The sequence below is a fragment of the Carassius auratus genome, chromosome 30 (assembly GCF_003368295.1).
Source record: "Carassius auratus strain Wakin chromosome 30, ASM336829v1, whole genome shotgun sequence".
In the NCBI taxonomy this organism is placed as follows: Eukaryota; Metazoa; Chordata; class Actinopteri; order Cypriniformes; family Cyprinidae; genus Carassius; species Carassius auratus.
In genome coordinates, this window is record NC_039272.1 from 18,641,707 (window position 1) to 18,667,210 (window position 25,504).

Sequence of the window (25,504 nt, forward strand, 5' to 3'; positions counted from 1 at the left end):
TGTGCCACCCCAAGATTTACTGTGGCCTCATCTGTCCACCCCTATTAAAATTTTCTGGTGGAGCCACTGGGCTTTAAATGACAAATTCTCCCCCACCATTATGCTCATTGTTATGGAAATGACAGCTGGCGTTTAACTATTAGATGAGAACAACAGCCCCATCTAAGGCTTAAGAGCTTTTACTGTCAATATCTACATCAAGAAAATAAATGGTTGATTAGCTTCAACAGTTTTGGAAATTGGTTTGGGACAATTTTTGACAGACACATAATACATTAAACAAAGTCAAGTACAAGAAGTTGAAGAGCTAATTTCTTACAAATCAGTGTCCAGGATCGAATGGAATATAGGCTTACTCTATTGCCCTATATGAGGAAAATTGGTTTGGGTTTGTTTATCATTTTTTCTTCTCCAGTTAAGTCATAATCATACAAAATTAAGTCATTATCAAAGTATGACAAATGGGGCCATAGACCTGTTATATTTCAGACCTTTTGCCCTCGTAATGGTGAAGAATAACAGCGTATAGGAGCCACATCTTAAACCACATACAATAAACAAACAAAAACCCTGACCATGCTGTAATACCACACTTGAATCTATAGAGAGCAGCATTTAGGCGCTTACAGACAAAAGCTAAAGTGGTTTATTGGTCTGAAAATCAAAGTACAGTTTGTAGCAATGAATGACGAGGTTACGAGGCTTATGGTAATACATTGTCAAAATACAACGTGAAAGACACATATTTCATGAGGCTGATAGGGAAGAGTTTTTAAGACAGGGGAGGTGTTCTCATTAGAATCTGTGGAATGCTGTTGTGGACTCACCCCTGTTTGAGCTTTGTCGGGTCAACACATCTATAATACATTCCAGGTGCTTGACCACACAATCCATGACTTCAGTCAAGCTTGAGACTAGATCCCCTGAAACTGGGAAGGTGATTTCAAAAACAGAGAACTATAGTCAAGATAGTCTTGTCCTTTCTCCCTCTGTCGTTCTTATTTTTCTCTGTGATGCTGGAAGTGTGTTATTAAAATTGTACTTGTATTTGTACTTGTAATTTAACTAAGTAATTATTCAGAAATAAAATGATGAGCAGACTGATTTTTAAGTTGTGTGTTCAAGTGTTGTGTTTGTGGTGCAGGCAGCCTATTCCTTTCACTCTCAGAAAAGAAAATTAGGCCAGATTACCGAATCTGTCACTGGGGCGGTGTCCTTTGGAAAATGAATTGTACTCTTTAGGTACTGTATATACCTTTAAAGTATTTGTATGCTTATAACCTATGCATATAAGGTTAAATAACATAATGATAATAGGTTAGAAAACCTTTTTAGAAACATTTTATAAATCATTGGTAAATTATAATAAATAAATATTGAATTATATAATCAAATATTTTACTGTACTACAAATTTACCATTTAAAAAACTGACTAATAAACAGCAGATGCGTACTACTCACCAGCACTACATTCCCCAGGATTCCTGTATGCATGACGCATTTCCTCTAGTCCCACCTTTAGTGATCGGCCGGGCTCGGTAAATTCCGTAAATCGAGAAGGGATTTACTCCAAAGAGGCAGGACAAGATCGTAGTGATGGGATTTATGGCTCTTTGAGGGGATCCGGATCTTGGCGATCCGTTCCTTTCAAAGAGCCGTTCAAAAGAATGGCTCTTTTGGCTCTTTTTAAATATTTAGTCAGTTTTAAGAAGCCAGCTTGGGAGCATCTCAGTTTATCCTGGAAATAATCACTGGGAGGTATTATGAGGTGAGATTTGTAGTCAAATAATTAAAGCTCAGATATCACACACCAATATCTGAGTTTGAATTATTCTGAAATATTGATTATTACCTCATTTCTCATGTGTCGACTATATTCCATAGGGTTGTACAAATCCCTCTGCTTAGACAGTGACATTATTATTTTGATTTACCTTTAGTACAAAGTGTGTGTGTGTGTGTGTGTGTGTAAAACTACGTTGACTTATGTTATTCATACAATACCTACTCACAAATAAACATAAAAAACAAAGCCGGCTGCAATGAATTTCTGTGCAAAACAGCTTTTACTACAAACACTTCCACACAAGAACATTGTTATCACACAAGAACATTTTGATAGAAAACTATTTTTTTTTTTAAGTAGATAAAATTAGAATAAATAAAATGGAAATGTCTACATACTACATACTATTACTACTGTAAACTTTGCAAATAGGACATCAGCCCCTTCAAGTCAATGAACAATAACAAAGTGGGCTGCAATGAATGTCTGTGGAAAACAGCTTTTAGTGAAACATTTCTATACAAGTACAGTATCACAAAAGAACATTTTTAATGATTTTAAAATAAGTTTTAAATGAACACAAAGTGCAATGTAAATGCATGCCCAACTAATAACTAATATCATCACGCTATAAAGGGTTGGCCTGCGCTGGGTGCGCCCCTCCCCCTATAACTGTTCTGTCTCCTGGAGGAGCTCATTTGTATGAACACGCATAGGAAAAAAGAACGATAGAAAGAACGGCTCCTCTCCAGTCGCGACTCGGCTCCCATCGTTCATGTTTATGAGCCGTTCAAAAGAATCGGTTCGTTCGCGAACGTCACAACTCTACAAGATCGTAGTTTACTGTGCATCGAGCGGCTGCGAGCTCGCAATGAAACTGCGGTAAACAAACTCACCGGTAAGAACCAGTGTGCTCTGATTTCCTTGTTCGGCGAATTGTGCACAGAAATATCCGCGATCGCTGGGTGTTTTAATGTGTTATGAATTAACAGGGCAAACCCGATCTTGCATGCAGTGTTTGAATGGATTGGGATTTAGAGGTGCGTGGAAATAAGCAGTGTGTGCTGTACAGAGACGTGCACAGAGTCCTTATGTCGCATTTGACATGATACACATGCTTCACCAGTTGCAGGAGAATTAATTCAAGCGCACAGTTAATCGATGGGAACACTGCGGGTTTCTGTTTTGTAATTGCTAAGTTTAACTACTTAAATGTTCGTCTCTGAAATGCAGAAAGACGGATGAGGATATTTGCATTAAGGCAAATGTTCGTGTTTGATTGTGTTCGCTCTCGTTTTTCTCGCAACACAGGGGCTATGGATGAAATAAAAATGGTTACTTAAAAAAAATTATATATATATAGGCTAATATATATTATATATATATATTTTTTTTGAGATTTCAAACTTGGCCAGGCTTGCATTGCTGATCTGAACATGCGATGCTTAACTTTTGTGGATTGCAGCTAGAAACCGCTATATTCATCGCATTTTGTGTTTGATAAAACTTTGGCATTAATCAATTAATTTCAAAATGAAAAATAGAGGACACTTTAAAAACAGTACGGTATTTAATATTTTACAAACATGTTTTTTATATATATATATGTAGCATAAGTGATCTTCTTTATAAGAATTCGTTTGCAGTGTTTTTAATTCGCTACAATAATCATAGGCTAGAGGACTGAATCTTAACGTATCATTTCCAGGCATTTCTCTCTCAATCCGTATTACCACCACCTTTCCATTCTTGCACAGTCCATACTCTGATATTGTTTAAACCTTTAAGTCACTTCCCACATTCATCTGCAACAGTGGGGTAAAATGCTTTTGTGACGGTCCAGACACATGGAGCCCAGGCTGACGCCACACCCCTCTGTGTCATCACATTTAAACATCCCCTCAGAGCTTTGGAAATTTATACTTGTGGATTCTTCATTGTTCTTCGGATGTTTTGTTTGTCTTTGATCACATTACTCACCCTTTTACTTAATTTACTTGCTTCCCATTCATTTGCTAAATTGTATATATCCTATTTCAAGTTTCTCAAACATAAGCCTGTGTTTGCTGATTTTGAAAACAAAGTCAAGCAGTAGGGGAGTTACCTTAGGTTTGGAGTAAAGGTTTTGATTACACAAATGCATTCGTTTTGTTTGTTGGCTATAAACAATACTTGTTCAATGCAGTCATTTCATACCATGTAGTGACTACAGTTTCATACTGAGCAAAACATCTATATTTTATAATGACTATAAGGTTGTGTATTACTTATTTCATGACATGCGTTTTACTGCTTAAAATTAGCTGAAAATCCAAATATTATTTAGTTTTTAGTTTTTTTGGATGATTTCCATTGTGAAGGCCTACCCCATATAGTGTTACCACATGTCTCAACATTATGCTACCTTTGTTTTTTTTATGCTTTGTTATTCTTTTGCCGATTTAAAAACCTATGACAAGGAGCTTTCATTAATTTCCATTATCATAGTGGATAAAATTGTTTTTTCGGATTTTTCGGAGAGCTTCTTTGTGTAGATTAACCATCTGTTTTGTAACTTTTTCTGAAAATAGGCTACTGTTCATTGAAATGCATTGGCATTTATCAGCTTCATCTTTTTTATTGAAATGCTTTTTTAATTTTTTTGTTTTAGTGAGATTCAGGTAAAGAAGTGTTCTCTTACTTTAACGCTCATGTACGCAGCACATTCTTAAGGTTTTTAAGCACTTTTATGAGTCTGTATAACTCATCCTCGTTGCTAAGTGCTTGTAATCTCTCATTGCAAATGGACTGTGCATTTTATTTTTGTACTTTTACCTTTTATTAGCAGTGTAGACCTGCTTTGCTTTTAAAGTCTTAAGTTCGTCTCACAGCATTTAGTGACCTGAAGGAGACAGACAGGTCTGCTTACTGTTTTATGGGCTGATGGACTGCTGATGCTGATGAATCCAGTAGCTTAGGAAAAGGCATCAAGTAGAGTAATTCTGCTGTCCTTTTGACAAACTGCAGCTGCTTTTTTTTTTTTTTTTAATCACAGCTGTCACTTTTATTGGTAGCTTGCCCATGGGTCATACCTTACTGGCAAGGTTCCTGATTCTCAGCATGTTTACACTGTAAAGGTGAACAAGCTCATTGACTTGCTGCTAGCCACTCATCACTTGGCGCTGTCTTTACTCCAACAAAGTTCCACTTATTCTTTATTAAAATACCATTTAATTTTGCAAGGCCAGAACCAGGCGAGTGTAAATGTGAACTGTAAATGTTCTCCACACCAAACGTGACTGTAAATAAAGAAATGGGTTCCCTTAATGCTATGGATCAGTTGGTTTCTATAGGCAGAATTAGACATATGTCATATGAGACCAGTGAGGAAAGCGTGCTCTTTTATAATGGAACCTCAAACAGTCTATTTATTCGTTCTCTTTTCTTTAAATTATGAATAGTCCCTTATCATCAAAAGTCCTTTTTGTTTATTTTGCCAGGCACTTGGGATTCAGATAAGCCTGCTGCCCTTTGAACAATATTGCATGAGAAATGAGGTCTGTCTGCTAATCGGACACTTCATTATATATATCGATGTTGACCGAGTAATATGTCAGCCAACAAAGCTTATGAATGTGCATGTTTGCTTTGATTTGACAAGAATGTTTTTCATGGATAATTTCCACTAATAACAACTATACTGTTCAAAATTAATACTGTGAAAAATTATTAACATTTAAAATAACTGTTTTCTTTTGTAATATATTTAATATATATTTTTCCTGTGACAACAAAGATGAATTTTCAGCAGCCATTACTCCAATCTTCAGTTTCACAATCATTTAGAAATCATTCACATGATGCTCAAGAAACATTTCGTTTTATTACAAATGTTGAAACCAGTTGTGCTGCTTAATTTTTGTGGGAACTGTTATTTTTTTAGGATTTTCACTATACATTTTCTTTTTTTTTTTTTTTGGGATTCTTTGGTGAATAGTTCAAAAGAATAGAACTTACTTGAAACAGAAATCTTCTATAACATTATAAATGTCTTTACGGTCACATTTAATCATAGTAATGCATCCATTTTGAATAAAAGTTACAAAAAAAATCTTACTTGCCCTAAACTTTTGGACTGTGGTGTATGTATTAGGCATGTTTCAAGTGGATATACTGTATGCCTTAGTAAATTTAGACCACCAGCAGGGTTAGTATTTTGAAAGGCTTTTTTGTTTGTTTGTTTATTGCTGATCATGAATGATAGTAAATTTACAGATGTAGGTGAGTGCATACTTGTGCATTCAAATAAATATTAGCACACGTGCATGTTCGTGCAGAAGTTTCAATTCTACATTTCAGAGAATTACTAAAAACTTTTTTGAGTCAATGTAAAGATTTGAAATTCTTAGCATATTGTGTGCCACATTGTTACAAAAATGTAAAATTTTGCACTTTTACAAACCCTCATATCAAATGTCATATTAAACCTGTTTGGTTTTCTGTCTTACACTGTAGACACACACGCACACACACACACACACAAAGCTTTAGTATTTATTTGTCTATGTGACAAGTGCTCTGAACAGAGTGCCGTTAATCTACTGAAAGTTCTGATAAAATTTGAACATTCTGCTAAACTCAGTGTTGAATGGAAGCAATAAAGTCATCCTGGTTTGGAACAACACGAGAGTGAGTAATTGATGACAGATTTGTAATTTTGAGTGAATATTACTTGAAAACTTAATTTTCACAAATTGTTGAGGTGGAAGTTTGACTTGCAACTCCTCTTCAAATGTGGTGGTGGTTATAATTAGCAGGGGTGTCGTTGGGTATGCGGGTGTCACATCCTTTAGCTCCAGTGAGTTCTGAGCAAGACTGCCAACAGCAACTGATAAAACACTACACCTGCCATCATCCTCTCTTTTTGAACTTTCCTTGTTTTGCCACTCACTCCCATCTGCACCTTCATCTTGACTGAAAATGCCTAATTGTTTAATTTGGCTTCATAAGTTTTAGTAAAGCTGTAGGTTTGGTTGAGCTGTGACCTCACCAAAACCCTCTACATTTAGAACCTTGGTTACCTCTGTGATAACTTGATAAGAACCAATTATTACAATAGACATTTTTGCCTGTAACTCAAATTTGTGTCTGTATCGGCAGTAATTCACCCAAAAATGAAATTTCTGTCGTTTACTCACCCTAACATCATTCCAAACCTTTATAACTTTGTTTCCTCTGTGAAGCATGAAATATTGTGTAAAATGCAACTTAGCAGCCCAATGACTTCTATTGTATATAGATAATTTTTTTAATGAAATGAATACTGAAATAAAACAATACTGTTCCACAGAAGAAATTATGACATACTTTAAAATTTTGGTTGGATCAACGCTTTAATTATTGACCGGTTGCTTAACCAATGCATCTCTCATTTCACATATTTCATCCTTTAATAAATCTTAACAGAACCAGTTGACAAACTTGTTAGGCTTTGCAGCTAACTATTTTATCCGTTTCTCGTATTAGCAATCATAAATTATTTTAGTTCTTCACTTTTTACTTTGGTTGATAAATCGATAAATTGATTGAATCATTCAGACATTTGGTGTCAGTAAGTTCTTTTTTTTTTTTGTTTAGCAAGAATAAAAAGTTATTTTATTCGGCATGCATGCAAATGATCAAAACTGACAGTAAAGACTAAATAATTTCTACAAATTTATTCAAAGTAAATGTTTTTTATTTGACCTTTCTAATCAACAACAAATCATGAAAAACTCACATATTCCAAAAAAACATTTGGGGGGGGGGGGGGTGAAATGCTATTTCATGCATACTGAGTTTTTTACACTGTTAAAGAGTTGGATTCCCAGGCTAAACATGGACAAAGTTTCAAAAATTAAGTTGTACGTTTGAAGGAGTATTTTTGTTCCAAAATACTCCTTCCGGTTTGTCACAAGTTTCGGAAAGTTTTTTTCGAGTATGGGTCTGTGTGACGTTAAATGGAGCGGAATTTCCTTATATGGGTCCTGAGGCACTTCTGCCGGAAGAGCGCATGCTCACGTATAGCAGTGCACAGAGAGCACAGACATTCACTGATCAGAGCGAGAGCGTCGCGAAATGTCACAAAAGAAGTGTGTTTTTGGTTGCGAAGGCAAGACAACCCTGCACAGATTACCATTAAGGGACCAGTGGATGGAGTTTATTTTTTACAGAGCATCAACGGAGTTGTGCAAGTGTTTGTGTTTGTTCCCTGCATTTCGAAGATGCTTGTTTTACAAACAAGGCCCAGTTTGACGCCGGATTTGCACATCGTTTATTTCTTAAGGATAATGCAGTCCCAACGAAAAAGGGTCACGATCATGTGTTGGAACCGCAGGCAGTGAGTAAAACTGCTTCAAATATCTCTGTGTTGTTAACTTAGCTATCAGCGCGTAAGCACATCAAGTAAACAACATGCGATGTTGGCATCAAACTGCACTTTCCACATGTACAGCTTAAAAAAAAAAAAAGACGACATAAAGTGGAACTTAGTCATTTTCCAAAACCGCTAAGCAAATATATACAGTTTCAGTACATACCACATAGAGACGTCCTGCTGTAATCGTTGCTGATGCTGCTCTTGTTAAATTTCAGCCTCTGGATCTGAAGAGAAATGTCTCTTGATGGAGTAATGGCTGTTAAAAATTCAGCTTTGCCAGCACTGTAATAAATTAAATTTTAAAATATATTACATAGTAATACTATGAAAAATTTGTTTTTCATATAATGCACAATATTATTTATTTTATTATTTTTTCTGTATTTTTGATCAAATAAATGCAGCCTTGGTGAGCAGAAGGTTTCTTTGAAAAATATTAAAAGAATCTTAGATGCCAAACTTTTAAACAGTACTGTAGCCGGTAAATCACAGCTATCTTTCAGTTGCATTCAAATGTGTTTACTCCTCAAAATGACCCCCTATAAAAAATGTTTAGCTGTGAAGTGGGTGAAGCAGAGCGTTTGGATCCATATACTGTCAAACACAGAACACCTATTAGAGCCTTGCAGTTTGAGTTTGACTCTGGAGGCCTGAGGCTGTTTCTACCCCCACATTCTCTGTGCTGAAAAAGGATCCAGGTCAGTCTGTTATATCGGGAGCTTCTGCTATTGCTGCCTCCCCTTCGGCAGAATGGCTATCAGGCTCGTTGTGATCTCTTGTGCTCACTGTGAGTCAGTTGCCAGAAAGGGCAGGTACAAATCCTATCCAAACTGCTATGAGGGTTCATGCAGGCTTCTTTCACATGAGCACATTCCACTGGAGCCGTAGATGAGTGATCAAAGAAAGGTGCTGAAAGAGAAATACAGTGGTCTGATGGATTGTTGGGCAAGGTTTTAGGTAGAGAATGAGTATCAGGTGCTCATCTGAACAAATAGTTCTGAAGATAAAACCTTCTATGTGTCCTGTCACTTTGAATAGAGTGCTTTCTCTGTCAGGGTATTTTTGGGAATCCAGAATATTTTTTGCCCTCTGACATGAGGCTCAATATGGTTACATGAAATCAGAGAGTGGAGAGGGGCTTTTCTAAGCCAGTCTGCAGCTGGCTGGGTGGCGTATGCTGCATAGATCTGGCATTCCCAGATTCCCTGTATTGTAACTGGAACAGACTTGACTGTGGTACTGCCATTTCTCCACCTTTACAATGTAAATTGGTTAGACTAAAAGCTTGACTTAGACTTAAAAAAAAAACATTGCAATGAAAGTCAAAGGGGTCCCATATTGTTTGGACCTCGTTAACTTTCAGAGTATCTTGTTTTGTATTCCACAGACAAAACAGATGTAATAATTATAGACTTCTCGTATCAGCAAGAGTTTAAATGTCAATGCATTCCTAGTTGGAACTGAACTTTTAAACGGTTAAAAATCTAATGTGGAGGAAGGGCTGCATCATTCTATTTACTAAAGACTAAACAGTTTATGGGACCTAAAACATATACTATATGGACAAATGTATTGGGGCATCTGACTGTTACACTAGCCAGGACTTTAATGACATTGCATTCTAAATACAAAAACATATGTATTTAGAAATGTAGTTACCCCCACCCTTTGCAATTATAACAGCTTCGACTCTCCTGGGAAGGTTTTCACAAATTTTAGGAGTATTTGTGTGGGAATCCTTGCCCACAAATCTAGTATCTAGTAGAGCATTTGTGAGGTCAGGCACTTGTGCTTGACGAGAAGTCCTGGCTCGAAATCTCTGTTCCAGTTCACTCCAAAGGTGTTCGGGCTCTGTCTAGGCCAATCAAATTCTTCCATATCTAACTCACTTGCTTTGTGCGCTGGGGCACAGTCATGCTGGACCTTCCCCAAACTATTCCCAAAAAGTTGAAAGCATTGCATTGTCCAAAATGTATGCTGAAGCATTAAGATTTGACTTTACTTGAAGTAAGTGGTCTAGAACAACTCCTGAAAAACAGTCCCATTCGGTAATGTCTTCACCACCAAACTTTACAGTTGGTGCAATGCTGTCAAGCAGGTAATATTCTCCTGGCATCCACCAAACCCAAACTCACCCATCAGACAGTCAAACAGAGAAGGATGATTCGTAACTCAACAGAACACATTTCCAGTTCTCCAGAGTCAAGTGGCTTTGTGCTGTATGACGCTTGGCATTGTACTTGGTGATGAGAGGCTTGTATGCAGCTGCTCGGTCATGGAAACCCATTCCATGAAGCTCTAGCCACAGTTTTTGTGCTGATATTAATGCTGGTGAAAGATAGGCATTCTTCAGGTATGGAATCAGCAGAGTGTTGGCGACTCATGCGCCTCAGCACTTTACATGGTCTTATGTAGCTAAGTTGCTTCCACCTTCCAATAATGCCACTTTATTGGATTGGAATATCTAACAAGGATGAGCCATTTCTTCTCACAAATGTTTGTAAATACTAACACCATGGCTGTGTAGTTGATTTTATACACTTGTGTTAATGGGTCTGATTGAAATACCTGAATGCAATGATTAAGAGATGTTTCCCAATTCCTTTGTCCATATAATGTACATGTAACATGCACAGACTTTAGGAAACTTGTAAAGAATCAAGAGATAGAACTCTAGATTATTTTGGTACACTATCAACTCATCTTAAGTATTATAAACATGCAAGTTATGTTACATTTGTATATCTGTAAATGTGTATATATAGCTTGGCGACAGTTCTTTAAATGGACCTTACTAGTCCATAATGACAGACGGATCCATAGAGTAAACATAGCATGGATAGTGCTTCATCTCAAGACCATTTAATTCACATCCATTAGTGTTATTATAAAAAAATTTTTTGAAATCATATTTACCCCATATGTGATTTTACCCACAATGTGTTTTGGGAAAGCATGTAATCTGTTTGACATCTATTTGTCCATTAACATTTGTCAGGTTTCAACATAATTATTTGCCTTAAAAAGCATTGAAGTTTCAGGCTTTAAAGCACTTATAATAAATGCTGGTAGTGTTTTGCTGCATGAAGATGAGTAGGGGCGGGGGTTTAGCATGTGTCCAATTTTATCTGTCTCTCTGTCTGTCTCTCACTCTCAGTTTACTACCTTCTTGGCCCCCCTCTGTCCTTCTAAAGTTGGAATTTGCCTTGACGTAGAGATGCTAATATTTGTCGACCATCCGTTTAGCCTTCACAGAGCTCGGTGTTGACAGGACATCTGAGTTATAGAGTATGTATGAATGTATTCTTTTATCAAAGGTCAAGGATTGGTAAATCATAAAAGAAGAGTTATTACTTTAAATATTCCATTTACTTTTGTCCTCCATGATAAATGAGCGAATGGTGCATTAACACACTTGATAAACACACTTGATGACAGATAAACTCTTTGTGTTAATACAAGGCCAAATGGAATGTCATCAATAAAAAGAAGTGGAGGATGTGACACGTCTGCTGTTCTTAAACTCGCGATCCTAAAATAGACTTTGTTTACACAAATCCCCACTGCCCATTAGGACAAGATCATGTTGAAGACTATGAGGAGTTTGGAGCCAGATTTGACCTCCTACATGTCCCGTAGCTCTATATAAGGTGATTTGTTGTGTGTTTATTGGTGAGTGCAACACCAGTGGGATCTAGCGTTGTGTAGCCACACGGAAATGGAGAAGCAGACCTGGGTGTCCTGCTCCATGAGGGTTACTCCCCCACAAACGTTCTCCCGCTCTCAATGTGAAGCATTTTTTTTTTAAGTGTCTTGAGAGCTCCAGCTGGATTTGATTACACGTGGACAGCTCTGCATTAATGAAATGATTGGAAATAGCCTTTTATTTGCGTAGCATTTTCTTGGAGTTCTCTAATCCTGAACTAACTGGATACAACAGACTAGAGCAGATTATCCAGGCATGTAACTCCGGACTGGCATGTTTACTGGAAGGCTATGTGGTGTAATCCTCTGAGGTGCATCTCGTAGTACGGGACATAACGTCCATAACCAGAGCTATGTGATCTGTTACAGCTGTGCGCTCTGAGGTCATAGTTGTGGCTCAGGAAATCATATGATCCATACCTTAGATGTGGGAGACATTATGACTGTGTTTCTTCCTGGCAGTGCATAAGTCATTTGTTAAAGTTTGCAGATGCTGCTCTAGTACTTGTGCCCTGTTTTAGAATGGAGCACTGCTGGGTCTGCTATTCATACTTTATGAGTAATAGCCTCATTAGCTGGCATTGATTTTAGTTGCTAATCCCCACAATTTCAGTGACAGTTCAGATTAAGCTGTCTAGCGGTGCTCATTTTTCTTTGGGATAGCTGCTTTATGAAAGTGTACAGCATGTTAAGTGTTGCCCCAGTCTTGTTAAACGAGCTGGATTGTCATGAAAATACAGTCATTAAACCAGCTAATGACTAGCAGGAGGCTGCTGATTGGCTGCTTGGCTGCAGCAGGAGATGCTTTTGCAGATGTTATTGCTGTTGACTGAAGTCTATTTCCGTTTGCTAACTCTTCACTGTTTGCAAAATATGTTTAAGAGGCATTACTTTTGTGCCATAACTGATCTGACTTGCTTTGGAATGCTTTGGAACTAACAATTAATATTGGCATGGTTATTATAAGATTTTCATATAGGCCTACACAAGTGTTCGAGGGTCAGTACAAATTTTTTGCTACTTTTTTGATGAATTGACGTACTTTTATTAAGCACCAAACAAGTGAGTAACTGTTTTCAATATGTGGTCACTATTACTTTGTCTGTTATTACAGATCGTTTCATATATACTGTGTATTAATGTGTTTTTTTGAACCTAAATCATAGCAGCATTCATCTGTGAAGGTGTAGGCTGTCAAACATACACAACTATTGGCAATTATAGTTGTGGGCATTTACTTCCGAGTCTACAGTCTGCCAAGCCTATTCAAACCCAGCAATCTGATGACCGGGGTTTAAACAAGGACAGAAAGTAGCCTATTACTTCTGAATAGTTTTTTTGATGTAAGAAAATCTTGATAACATTATAAGGGGACCTCAGAGTGAGAGAACAGTACAAAATAATAAAATGACCCCTGTAAGTGACAGTAAATATTTTTATATTGTTGCAAAGGAACTGCATTTAAAAAAAAAAAAAAAAAAAAACACCACTGGCTCTGCACCCCTTTATCTAAATTCATTACTTCAGACTTATGTGCCCTCTAGAAGCTTGCGTTCTGCAAGTGAACGTCACTTGATTGTGCAACCCTCTAACGTTACATTGCGAGTAAATCACTCGCATATGCGACTAAATCTTCACTCTGGGCGACTAAATGATGTCTAAATACTAGCCAATGGCTAATAAATTCTCAGATTTTACTCGCCAGTGTGTGAGTTGGAGGCTAAGTATAAGTTTAGCACATATATTTTCACTCGCCGGCCACTTCATAGTGCTTCATAGTTTCTCTCTCTGTCTAGCGATCTTTACTATTTTTCAGTTCATCTCAATGGATGTGCAGCATACCTGCATTTGATGTACTGTAGTGCATCGGCGCACGACTCCCCATCGTTTTGGTGTGAGGAGAGAGCGAGAGAGACTTGCTACATGTAAACGATATTCTTTGTTGTATTTTCCAAATTTTTTTCAGTTGTTCAGAACTGCCGGGTTTTCCAGTAGTTGGCAAAACGAACGCGCAAATGGCAATTTCATTGGCTGGTGCTCATCTATTATTGTTCCTGTTTTGATTTCAGCGAATCAGTTCTGAACGAACACACACAACCTGAATAATATTCATGAATTCAGAAGCTTGGTTATCCTACGAGCTATACTGTTCTTATTAGCGGAATTCGTATTATTATTATTATTATCAGTCTGGCGAGTAAACAAAACCAATTACTAGTCAATTAAATTTGCATGGTGTCCGTAGAGTGTTGTTTTGCCATCCCAAAAAAGCACTAAATTAAATGTTCCCTCCTGGTGGAATGACCTCCCGAACTCAATCCCAGCAGCTGAGTCCTTAGCCATCTTCAAGAATCGGCTAAAAACACATCTCTTCCATCTTTATTTAACCCTCTAACTTTAGCACTCACTATTGTAGTTCTATTCTTAAAAAAAGAAATCCAACTAGCTTTCTAATCTTTTTGTGTTCTATCTGTTTTCTTTTCGTTTATTTAACAATTACCAAAAGCAACAACAAAAAGACCTCTAACATTAGCTTTCTATATTCTTTTTCTATTTTATGTTATCTTTTTATTTATTATATTATTTAAAAACCCTTGCTATGTGTACTGCGTTTAAGCTAACTGAGACTTGTTGTTGCACTTGTATATCATTGCTCTTTGGTTGATTTTGATTGCTTCCATTGTCCTCATTTGTAAGTTGCTTTGGATAAAAGCGTCTGCTAAATGAATAAATGTAAATAAATGCTTTTGCTATCTATTCAGAGAACATTTCACCAAAATATTATGCACAACTGCTTTGAACATTTTTAATGAGAATAAATAATTATTGAGCACCAAATCAGCATATAAAGTATGAATTCTGAATGATCATGTGATACTGAGGATTCAGCTTTGTCATCACAAAAATACATTTCCAGTTAAAATATATTAATATTGAAAACGATTTCACAATATAATTCTTTTTGATCAAATGAATGTAGCCTTGTTGAGCATAAGAGACTCAAAACCTAAAAAACATAGCGACCTGTAACTTTTGAAATGTAATGTAGGAAGAAGATATTTCAGATACTATAGAAATGTTTTTAGGCTTTCCATACTTAGAAATGTAACATGCTTTGTCATATAAAATGTATTTTATGTAGGGTCCTGATCTACTATACGTAGGTTTTAATCATTGTCTCTTGAGATTGAATCAAATGTAAAGGATTATAATTCAGGTTGTGAGTGCTGTGCTGGTCTCTACTAGGGTTTTATGTGCATTGAAATGGCTCTGAACCAAGAACATTGACTCTGCAAGTTGATGGCATGTATCATTTTAATGATGAAATACTTTCTCCTGCATCCCATTTTAATGTGGAGCAGACTGTATGTACACTATTTGTAGGCTGATTTCCTCAACGTGTATATTTTAGTTGCTGTACAAAGTGACAAATTAGCTCTGTTTGAGCATCCTGTCCCCAGGCTGAATGATGGAAGACCGGGAAAGTGCTCAGGAAGTAAAGTGAGTGTGTGCCTGTGCAGGTTTATTCAATCAAATCCATTTACATGTGTTAAATAGATGCCACACCATGTAGCTGTGTATAACCATGTCAGTCCCCATCATCCACAATGTTAGCGGAACTGGCTGTAAAATAGAAATTTCTCCATTTGTCTGCCCATTTCTTGGAAGGATTATTATTTGAGAATGATGGTTTAATGTGCCCTCCTTCTTTTGAAACCATTCATACACCTCTTTTGTCTAGACTAGACTCTGTATTCATGCTGCGAGTTGATCTAGCCTGGAAGCTTATTGAGTTTTGCTGATCCAGCAGGAATGTTGCTTGTCTTTCAAGAGCCAGGCTTGCTAACTGGCCTGTGACAAAACGGATTTGATTTTTCTTTCTGAAACCCAAGAATTTTAGAATGAGATAATTTTGTGGCTCCGTTTCCTTGAATCATTTTTTGGACTAAGGTTTAGCTCAGCTTCAAATGAAAATTGCCATCATTTAGTCACCCTCATGTCATTTCATACTTAATGCTTCAAAACACAAATATATTTTTAAAGAAACTGATTTCTGTCCCTTTATTGAAAGTCCATTATACCAAAACTTTGATGCTTGAAAACATACATAAAGACACTATAAATGTAATTTATATCAATCAAGCCATTTAATTCAAGTCTTCTGAAGAGAGACAGTATGATGCACAGATTTAAGATTTTACTCGCATACCTAGAGCACATTCAAATGCTTAACAGAAGCTCATAGTAGAACCAGTGATATTTGTTCTTGGACATATAGAAGTTTGTATTTCTGAAAGTTACAGTATGTTTTGAGTCTTATCCCAAAAAAATCAAGGACAATTTGATTTCTCTTGATTCATTAATGAGCGATTGCTGTATTGTTGAATACATTATGTACTGTAAGTAGGTTGAATATGGACTGAATGTTGCTCTGAGTTAACGTCATCCTGCTTGAACATGCTGCATGTACAGGGGGTTGTTCATTTTGTCTTTCAGTGTTGGTGAGTCATTGTAAAGCTGTCTGACGCACTGATGTGTTGCCAGCACGGTCATGTGAACTTCACCGCCTACACATGCAAGTCAGTTCAGTGACAGCCATGTCTGCTGTTCAACACAGGCCTTTACGAGCATCACACAGTCGCTCATTTTTTTTCCCTCTGTCCATCTCTCCTCCAACTTGTTCATTACTTTCCAAAGTGCTCTTGGCAGAAAAAGGGTGTCTGAATATTTGTAATTGTGATTTAGTTAAAATGGCTGTTCTGCTACTTTTCATTATTTATAACCCTGCTTTGAGTATTATGGTGATTTGTGATCTTCCTTTTGTGATTTAAGGTTTAGTTTGAAAGCTTTTAGATTTCCACCTTTGGATAGATGATGAAGGGCTAATTTCCTGTATCGATTTAAAGGAATCGTACGCCAAAATTTTTTTTAATGGGGTCACTCAGCCTTGATTTAATCTTTTGTTAGTTTCTTCCATGAAACACAAAGGGAGAATGTTTTGGCAGTCCATATGAAAAACACATAATTTAACTTACAATATTCCATTTCAAATGCTGCTTCTTAAGTCACATGCTGGCAGAGAAGATGCTACATTTGATGAAGAACTTACTTTGTGAGAGCTTAAAGGGATAGTTCACCCAAAAATGTCTGTCATTAATTACTCATCCACATGTCATTCAAAACCAGTAAGACCTTCGTCCATCTTTGAAACACAAATTAAGATATTTTTGATGAAATCCAAGAGCTCTCTGATCCTGCATAGATAGCAATGCAACTGACCCGTTCAAAGTCCAGAAACATAGTAAGGACATAATTAAAATAGTCCATGTGACATCAATGGTTCAGTCTTAATTTTATGATACTTTTTGTGCACAAAGAAAACAAAAATAACATCATTAAAAAAAAAAATCTCTTTTGTGTCAGACTTCGACGCACGTCCACAACAGTACCACAACACATGCGTTTGGTGCAGTGCCTCTAGGTTCTACATCATAACGCCGCCTCCTGCATCAGTAGGAACACACTTATGCATCGTGGTATTTTTGTGAATGCCAGGCGGAGATTAACATGACAGAGAAGAATTGTTGAACCAAGTCATTGTCTTTGTTTTCTTTGTGCACAAAAAGTATTCTCGTAGCCTCATAAAATTTACATTTGAACCACTGATGTCACATAGACTATTTTACAGAGGTCCTTACTACATTTCTGGGCCTTGAACTTAGAAAATGCATTGCTGTCTATTAGGGCTGCACAATTAATCAAATTGCTAATTGGGATTACAATTATTGATGCTACAATTACATAATATCATTCAAAGTGGCAAATTAATCATTCAAAGTCCACTTATGTTATTCTGTACGTTTAAGATATGTTTTTCTTTTCTTTCTGCATGTTATCTTAAGGGGTTTTTCCATTGTTTTGGTTTTAGTTTTGATATAACATTATAATAACATTCATATTTTTTGCTTTTTAAAAAAAATATAATTAAAGAAGAAACCAATACGATGTTTAGTTGATATTTGAGGCTTAATACTATAGAAAAGCACTAAGGTTTTTCAGTTGGAGTGTTTTCAGCTTACAGTATATATAATACTTATATATAAAATACTGCATGCAGTTGCATTAAAAAATGTTATAAACATCGTTCAGTGTAAATTGTGATAATTGTAATTAATAATTGCAATTACAGTTTCAATGGAATAATCGACAATTATGATTTTTGTCATAATCGTGCAGCCCTGTCTATACAGGATCAGTAAGTTCTCAGATTTCATCAAATATATCTTAATTGGCGTTACGAAGATAAACTAAAAGTCTTATGGGTTTGAAACGACGTGAGGGTGATTGATTAATGACAGGATTTTCTTTTTTGGGGGCGAACTATCTCTTTAAACATTATATTCTGAATAGCATGATGAATGAATGCAATCTTAAGTGCATTGTCATGTTTCATGACTCTGCTCTTGTGACCTAATGGGATATTAATGTGCCTGTCAGTTGTCCATTTCAGAATCTCGGTGGAAGTAGTAGGCCACCCGGGTACTTTTCATCTTCTGATTCTTGAATGCTGTGCATTCTTACATACGACTCCTCTGGTGTGTGTTTTTTTTGTTGCTTACTATATACTAGGGAAGTACAGTAGGCATATTTGGACGTGATGAAAATGTAACGCTGTTGTTGTTTGCATAAGATTTGTGAGTGTGAGGTTGACGTGATTAATCAGTGTGGAGTAAATGGTCTGTACTGGACTCCTGTTGACCTCTGTAGTGGTTGAATGGCAGCAGCTGCTGCACAGATGTTCCTACCACTCACTGAGGTCATTTACCACACACACAACGCAGCTATATGACCCCCCCACCCACCCACCCACTATCTGGGATAGTCTCATAGTGTGAAGTGTGTTTAGTGGTTAACTAGACAGTGTTCAGGAAAAAGTCATGACATTCTTTTGTTGTTTTCAGATTTACAAAATAGCTTGGCTCATCTCTTCTGATTCTTGATATTTAATCCCTCAAGCTGCTATTTTTGTAAGATGCTGTGTATGTGTTAAAAAACTGTCTTAAGCTCCAACTTGATTTACTTTCACCTTTAATTTCACCTTTTATTTAATAAGCGCATTTGGTAATTTAGGAGATTTAGTGTAAGCTCTTGACTTTTAAGAGTGTTTAGTGGCCTCTGGCTTTGAGTCAGCTCTGCAATTCTGAGATCATTAGCAGATAGACCTGGGTTAATTACTGCGGCTTTAACTCATTCCTCATGAGGCTCAAACGCACGCACACACACACACACACACACACACACACACACACACACACACATCACCGGTAGGATTTCCATTTTATATTAGCTGGGTTTCTTTTTTCTTCTTTTATATCTTCCACCTAACATGGTTAATGGGAATAACATTTAGGATGAATAATAATTCATTTCTATATTGATAATGTAGACTTTTCCTTTGGCAGTTGTGATGGAGGAAGAACTTTTAAAGCTATTATGTGTATAAATCTTGTCAGGCCCAATTCAATATCCATTACTGTGGTTCCATTTGAATTGTCTTTTTAATAGCATTTGTAAAGGTTTTGCTTTCTATTTGCTTGTCTGATCATCGCTCTTTCTCACTGTCTCCACAGCTGTGAAGATCTGCAGTGATTCAGAGTTGCATACATCTCATTTACGGTAAGCCAAGCCTTCTGTACCTCTTACAAATGATTTTTCCCTGAGCTACACACAGTTGTGTCATTCTTAGGTGTATCTGTCATTGCTGTGGAAAAAATTTCTTTCTCCACCATTTTTGTCTTAAAACTTTTTTTGTACCAAAACAGTCCTATCCATAGGACTCTGGTAACCCTTTATTTACACTAAACTGAAAATGTCGTTTATTTAGTATTTGCATTATTAATGTGATCATTTTTACAATAACTCACTTTTTTTGTATGATTTATTACATTTTCATACAAGCAAAAAATCAGACCAATGGAAAAAAATTAATAAATAAAATAAGAAGAATATCATATTTATAATCTCACCCAACCCACAGGTTGAGAGTAGTGTCCAATATTGTACAGAAAAACTATATGTAACAATACAAACATAAGTTGAAACAAAGTAGACATTAATTAGTCCAGGAAGTTGGGGGGGGGTAACCTAAATAACAGGTAAGGAGAAAAGGAAGGAGGAAAAAACATGTATTTTTATTTACAGCAAATATTTTGTCAATCAATCAGTGGAGGCTACATCTATCCGCAGAGACCTAAGATACCCCAAAAAGGGTTACAAAATTCTCGAAAATGTAACTATGGAAACTTGAATACTGTTTAGTTCTTTCCAACTGAACAAAGGAAAAGGTGTATTTTATCCACTAAATATGGATAAGTAAGTAAGACTTTTCCAATGCATTAAAATAGAGCACTTTGCTAGTAGGGAGAGAAAGAGTACTATCAAAATAAAATGGCAACTTACAGTCAGGAGGAACAACTTCAAAAAAAGGCCAAATAACGGAGAAGTATGAATGTTAAAACAATGATTCACCTTTAAACTAAAAACAATCAATACTATATGACTTAACTGTTTTTTTTCGTCTTTTTTTTTTAAACTGAAGCACTTTGTCGTTTTATAATTGAATGTAATTTAATGCAAGTTCGATTGGCCTAAACATTTCTTGCCAAGAAAATAAGAAAGCATGTATTGTTGTGAAGCAGTGTTTTTATTGCTTACTAAAACTTGAGAAACTCTAATTACTAGTATCATAAAACATAAGGAAATAAATTAAAGCTGAAGTAATGAAATGACTAAAACTAAAATAAACATTAATTAATGATGTAGAAATAAACTGATATCAGTATAATAAATAATAATGAACTCTAGTATATAAATAATACTAAAATAACATTTGTGAAGAGGTATATAAAGAGTATTAATAATTTCTGTTTTACAGGTTCAGCCAAGCTAAATTAAATATTTTAAGTTTTTTAAATATGGATTGGACTATTTGAGGAGTTCAGGTTAACTTGAAACTTTGTGGAGGGTGGAGTTTAACGGCGTAATCATATTTCAGTAGCCCACAGTTACTATAGTAACACTGGTGACAGACATGAGTCACGTCTACATGAGTGTGTGACTGAATATAGTCTCGCTGATATGAGGCAGTGGAAATAAAAGGTTGTGTTAATTGCATTACTGGCTGCATGTGTGCCTTTCATTACTGTAAGACCTTGAGTGAATAATCAGACTTTAGTCAGACTGCTAACTTGAATGCAGAATGAGATCCTGTTGGAGGTCTATAAATGGAAGGACATTCTCTGGAGTGTTATGATTTTCAGGCTCACTAGAGACACCGGTGGGCTGGTCGAGTTAGTTCTTGTGGACTTATATACTCGGACACATTAAATCCAGAAGTCTGTGCTGTGCATATGCATAAAGTGTGATTGTGATAATATACAGGACAAGTTACAGCTGATCAGGAACTTTGTGTTGTTACAGTAGCACTCAGCATCAAGGGCCGATATATATTGGGTGTTACTGAATTGAGGTGTTGTATTTAAAGGTAAAGTGTGTCATTTCTGCAGCACCAGAAGGAATTGCGGCAATGTTTCCAAACTTCTTTTCTTAGAATTGCCCCTCCACATAAACACCCTATCTTCTGTATTTTGGACATATAGTTTGTCCCAAACTGGTGGGTAACACACCAAATAAATGGTGTTTTAGTATAAAGTTCTAAGAATAATTTCTGTAATGCATATGTCAGTGTTTTCTTCAGTGCTTTTCTGCTGCTGAATCTCCAGCATAGTGGAAAGCATGGTTTTGAATATGAGGTGGAAATCTAAATTGAATGTGGTTTGACCAAAAGGTTTCTTACTGAAAAATGATTTCCATTTTGAAAAAAAGCTTTCTATTTTATTGTCTCCTAGGGCTGCACACAAAAATGTAAACAGCGTGACCAAAGTAGTCTGATTCATATGAAGAATCACCCTAGTGAAATGTATTTAATGAATCTTTGATTCAATGAACTCCCAAGTTATTACTTCAGTGATGTCTGTCTTATAATTAATATGTATATCAGACATTGTTTCATGACTATTGCATTTCCAACAATACATTTCCCGAACTATGTATGTCTGTCTTTGATGGCTCGGAGCTCTACAGCTCGTCCCTGACATACTGGGTCAGATCACACTGCCAGTGTTCAGCGTGCCAACTGTGCACAAGGGCATCCTCAGTCCCCACAGACACACACAGACTAAAGATTAGATGCTGAGAGAAACTCAGACTTTAAGGTAATAATTCTGGCTCTTTATTAATTTTGAGGTTAAATCATGTTGTAATTATCTTTCTGTTCCAGCCAGGGCTATTTGAACCACGAAGTCTATCCTCTGTCTCATATTATGTTGTGTCTTTCATGTGTGAAAAACATGAATGAAACTAGTCAGTGTTTCATTAATGTGCAGTTTGGATGGTGCTGAAAGAGTAAAGACAGCTGACTGGGAGTTCAGGTGTTAACAGTGAAATGTGTGTGTGTGTGTGAGAGAGAGAGAGAGAGAAAGAAATGGACAGAATCCAGATCCCTTTCTTATAACACATAATGTCAAACAGGAAAATGTGAAAAAGGGACCGATTTGAATGTATGTGTATTAGAGGTCAAAACTCTGTGATTGAGTTTGTCCTGATTTAATAAATAATTTCACTCATGAGTATTTGTATTGGGTGTATAATAAACTGTATGGAGCCAGACAGTAATTTTGCTTTCTACGTAAAACATGATTAAATAAAGATTTAAAAAATAAAATATTTATATTAATTTTTTTGGTTACATTTTATTTTGAGGTCGAGTTATCACTATTAACAAACCTTTAACTATAACCTTTGCCTCAATAAACTGCTAATTGCAATAAACTGCTAAGTAAATGGTGAATTGGTACCTATACCAGTGTTATTTTATTTTATTTTTTTAAGAATTTACTACTTATTTAGCAAAGATGCATTAAATTAAAATTTTACATTGTTGCAGAAAATATTTGTGGTACAAAATTTCAAATATTCTGTTTCAAATTTCAAATATTCACAGTAAAACAGTAAAACCTTACTGACCCCAAACTATTTTTGTATTATTTAGTTGATTAGTTCCTCAGCAGCATCTAAACGCGCACACGTTCTCCTGTTTGCTGTCTTCAGTTCTCCATCTTCCTCATTTCCCTCCTTCTCTCCACAGGTGCAGAATCTGTAATCCATAAGCTGACAGGATGGTGGCGCTGTCTCTGAAGATCTGTGTGAGACAGTGTAATGTGGTGAAGACGATGCAGTTTGAGCCATCAACGGCTGTGTACGATGCATGTCGGGTCATCAGAGAGAGGGTTCCAGAAGCCCAGACAGGACAAGGTGGGATACCTTTCTTTCTATGTTCTTTGTAGTTTATTTATGGAAGTCACAATTTCGACTTTATATCTCACAATTCCAACTTTTTTTCTCAGAATTGTGAGATTTTAAACTATTTTTCTATATATATATATATATATATATATATATATATATATATATATATTTGTTTTGTTTTGAAAAGCTTGTTATTGTTGCTGTTTAACTCACGTCATGCTATGAAGGATTTCTTTATTATTATTATTATTTTTTTTTTAAATAATTTGATTCCTTAGTGTTTGCTAAACATTCTGTAATTTATTAGTCTGTATATAATACAGCATGTGGTGCATGTATGCCATGCCTCATCTTATTAATTTTTGTCAATAAACATTTTGTAAGCTGTGGCCTACTGTTTTATTGTTGTTGTGCTTTTTAACAATTATCTTTTCTTCTCAAAGGCGACACCAAGTTCGCAAATTTGAAAGTGAAAGCGCACTATATCGTTATAACGCAGCACAAGAGAAATTCCTGTTCACAAAATTTGAATAACAAACAATGATGATGAAAAAGAACGAGTTGAAACACTTTGGTTACCATATAACTATGAACTATGATAAAAGTTTGTCAGCATCCATTGATTAATCCCGTGTTGTAGCAAAAAAAAAATTGTACCTAATTATGTGCTCCTGCGGTCAGCTGTGAGAAAGTTGGACCACAAAAGAGTGACCAGTGGGAAGAACGATCCTAGAGCCATGTATATATCAGTGTTTACAGTGATTGCAAATCTAGTTGCTGAAATTATATCATTTTGCCAAGTGCAAGTTCTTAAACAGTGTCTGTTGTTTCTCAGCTTCAGAATATGGGCTGTTTCTGTCAGATGAAGACCCCAGGAAAGGCATCTGGCTGGAAGGAGGCCGGACGCTGGACTATTACATGCTGAGAAATGGGGTAAGGCCTTTGATCTTCTGTCTCTCTATTTTACAAGCTCCTGTCAAATGTTCTGTGACATGTCTTGGCACTCTTGTCTTGTTTTTGTGATGGGTCTTTGCACATTTATTTGTGCTGAAAGATGAGAAGAGGCCTTAACTCTGCTCTTGGTTATTTTTATAGTCTCGGAGTATGTGTGAGTGAGGGGAAAGGCTCCCCTTAGCGTCTACGCTTACTAAGACAAGCTACAGCAATGTGATTAAAGACATTTGTCACTGCAGCATGTGGTTTTTGTTTATGTTTGTTTATGCTTGTGAGTCTCTGTGCTTGTGTAAAGGAGTGTTGTATATAAAGACAAAGCCGGATGCTTGTTCCCAGGAAGAAATAAAGATGTGTGTGTGCAGTGTATATTAGGATGTTAAAGGAGGATTTCATTAGTGGTGTTTCATCTTTTGTTGATCAAAAGACCTCTTCGTCTTCCTCATACATGCACACAGATGTACAGCTCTCATAGTCTTACTTGTCTAATTTGTTGTATTTTGCATGCAAAGAACACTTCATATATAATTTCTTCTTGTTTTTTGTCTCAAACATATTTACATTTATTATAGTGTTTGCTAGGCAGCACCCAATTTATATCCTTCACTCATTATGATTAGGGTTTGTTATTTTTTTCAATCTTTTAAATAATTCAGCACAAACTGCTTCACATACAGATTCCATTTGAACTTTGTTTCGTAGATAATTTCAGCCTTAGGTTTATCTATTTCTGTACGCTTTGTGCTTTATAAACTGATTTGCTATTGGTCTTGCTTCTCAACTAATTTGCATACTAATTTTTATTGTCTTGCTCAACCATTTATAATAATTTTTGCCTTTGCACGGATTACATTTTTTTTGACAGCTGGGAGAAAACAAGACGTGCTTGTCAGCAAAATGGCTATAATGCAGAATTTCATTCAGAACTATAGCATAAAGCCTAACATTTCTCTTAAACTTGAACACTATTCATTTGCTGTGGTCAGGAAATGCAAATCTAATCAAATCCAATTCCTCTGTCTCTGTCTCTTAGGACATTCTGGAGTATAAGAAAAAACAGAGACCTCAGAAGGTAAAAATGCTGGATGGAGCAGTGAAGACCATCATGGTGGATGATTCCAAAACTGTGGGAGAGCTGCTGGTCACCATCTGCAGTAGAATAGGTCAGTGAAGCTCTTATACTCTATATATCTGATAGAACTATATCATGTACAATTACTCACTCAGATTCTTTTGAGAGGGCATCTGTGCAGGTCCTGACTCTCTTGGTTGCCATAGACATGATCATAGGAGAAAA

General features: G+C 36.2%; 1 protein-coding gene across 4 annotated transcripts in view; it reads left to right on the plus strand.

Moving 5' to 3' along the window:
- The first annotated feature begins 2,545 nt into the window (after positions 1 to 2,545).
- Positions 2,546 to 25,504, plus strand: part of LOC113049515 (talin-2-like) — a 49,516-nt gene continuing 26,557 nt past the window's right edge. For 2 of the 4 annotated variants that reach the window (XM_026211928.1, XM_026211929.1), the window contains exons 1-3: positions 23,127 to 23,262; positions 24,092 to 24,189; positions 25,241 to 25,370. In XM_026211928.1, the coding sequence (XP_026067713.1) occupies positions 23,127 to 23,262; positions 24,092 to 24,189; positions 25,241 to 25,370 (364 nt within the window). Of the gene's footprint in view, positions 2,686 to 11,860; positions 12,144 to 19,520; positions 19,567 to 23,095; positions 23,263 to 24,091; positions 24,190 to 25,240; positions 25,371 to 25,504 lie in introns of those variants that run through there. The other 2 variants (XM_026211926.1, XM_026211927.1) reach the window with 2 other exon arrangements.